Genomic DNA, 1252 nt, shown 5'->3' with positions numbered 1-1252 from the left:
GAAGCCAAAAGCAGCATCAATAAGGTCCAGTGTGCGAGCTGTGACCGTTACAGTGAACCTTTGGTCGAGGATCTCACTGTACAGCTCTCTGTTAAACAGCTGCGGCTTCCAGGTTTTGCGCAGTCTTGTAGAAAGCTGGTGTGACAAGTACATATTACGTACTATAGGATAAGTCGTCTTCAAGAAACATTCTCATTTATCCACTAGTATTCACATAAAAGAACCCAAATCATCAATATTCAGTATTACTGTAGTTCTCTCTTCGGTCTTACCTTGTCATCTTTAGCATATCTAAAGCCAGATATCCAGCCTTCTCCACCCCAGAGTCCACTCTGTGATTCTGGCGGATGATAGACGGGGATAGGCACATCCTGCACTTGCTCTCTGTGTCCAGATTTAGGACTGAGTCTGTATTTGACACCCAGAGGTTTCCAGTGCACAGGTGAAGGAGGGGCGTTGTCCTGCAGAGAGCGCAGGTAGTGCTGGGGTAAACGGGCGTAGATGCCCTTCTGCAGCTTCAGGGCTTCCCAGATTTTTGGTGGATACTTGTGTAGAGGCATTTTATTGGACAAAACCTTAGAAAGAAGGGTATATAGTACACAAACATAAAATAATTATAGTAATAATTCTTTAATAATAATACTAATAATACATAGTAATATAAAATAGGGTGCAGGGTAAGAGGTTAATAGTAATATAGAATAGTAATATATACAAATAATGTACACATATAACATACATACGCTATATATAAACACATGTAGTAGAGTAAAACTGTAAACTAGCTGATAAGCTACAGCTAAAAATTCAAATATACGCTTTATAATATAAAAATATAAAAATGCAAAGTTAATAACGATAAGAAAAAGGCTTGTATACAGATCAGCATTCTTACCGGGGAATGACGCGAACAGAGGATGTTTCATTTAATTTTACATGATCAGTGTTAGCCTGCTAGCCTCTCAGTCAGCACACGCTGTAAAGCTAACCAAGGGCACCACACGTCATTTCCTGTGACAGACACCAGTGTTTACTGCGCTGATTGGTTGTTTGCACGGCCGAGCTTCCGGGGGTTTAACAGTAGTATTGTTCTCGTGGAGGTCTAAAATAGTTCAGATTTCAACACTAATTTGTTAAAAGGTCACTTTGCATTACCAGCCTATTTCTCATGCGCCCGAAAGGTGGAATTGAACCACTCTGCCGCTAGGCAGCTACAGGTTTGAAGCCTGCACCCCGGACCACCGAGGTTCAT

At 41.2% G+C, this 1252-nt stretch overlaps 1 protein-coding gene across 1 annotated transcript; it reads right to left on the bottom strand.

Annotated features, from left to right (window-relative positions):
• Positions 1 to 6: 6 nt before the first annotated feature.
• On the bottom strand, positions 7 to 1134 carry LOC107736154 (39S ribosomal protein L28, mitochondrial-like; the record flags this gene model as incomplete). Its single annotated transcript, XM_016547642.1, has 3 exons — positions 896 to 1134; positions 273 to 575; positions 7 to 135 (listed from the first exon to the last, which is right to left on the bottom strand). Coding segments are annotated over exons 2-3 (417 nt in total), but the record flags the coding sequence as incomplete, so codon positions are not given.
• Positions 1135 to 1252: the final 118 nt, after the last annotated feature.

This window comes from Sinocyclocheilus rhinocerous, unplaced genomic scaffold (genome assembly GCF_001515625.1).
Source record: "Sinocyclocheilus rhinocerous isolate Xijiao unplaced genomic scaffold, SAMN03320098_v1.1 C36530134, whole genome shotgun sequence".
NCBI classification, from domain to species: Eukaryota; Metazoa; Chordata; class Actinopteri; order Cypriniformes; family Cyprinidae; genus Sinocyclocheilus; species Sinocyclocheilus rhinocerous.
The sequence above is the reverse complement of the archived record's forward strand: the minus strand, read 5'-3'. Positions and strand labels throughout refer to the sequence as shown.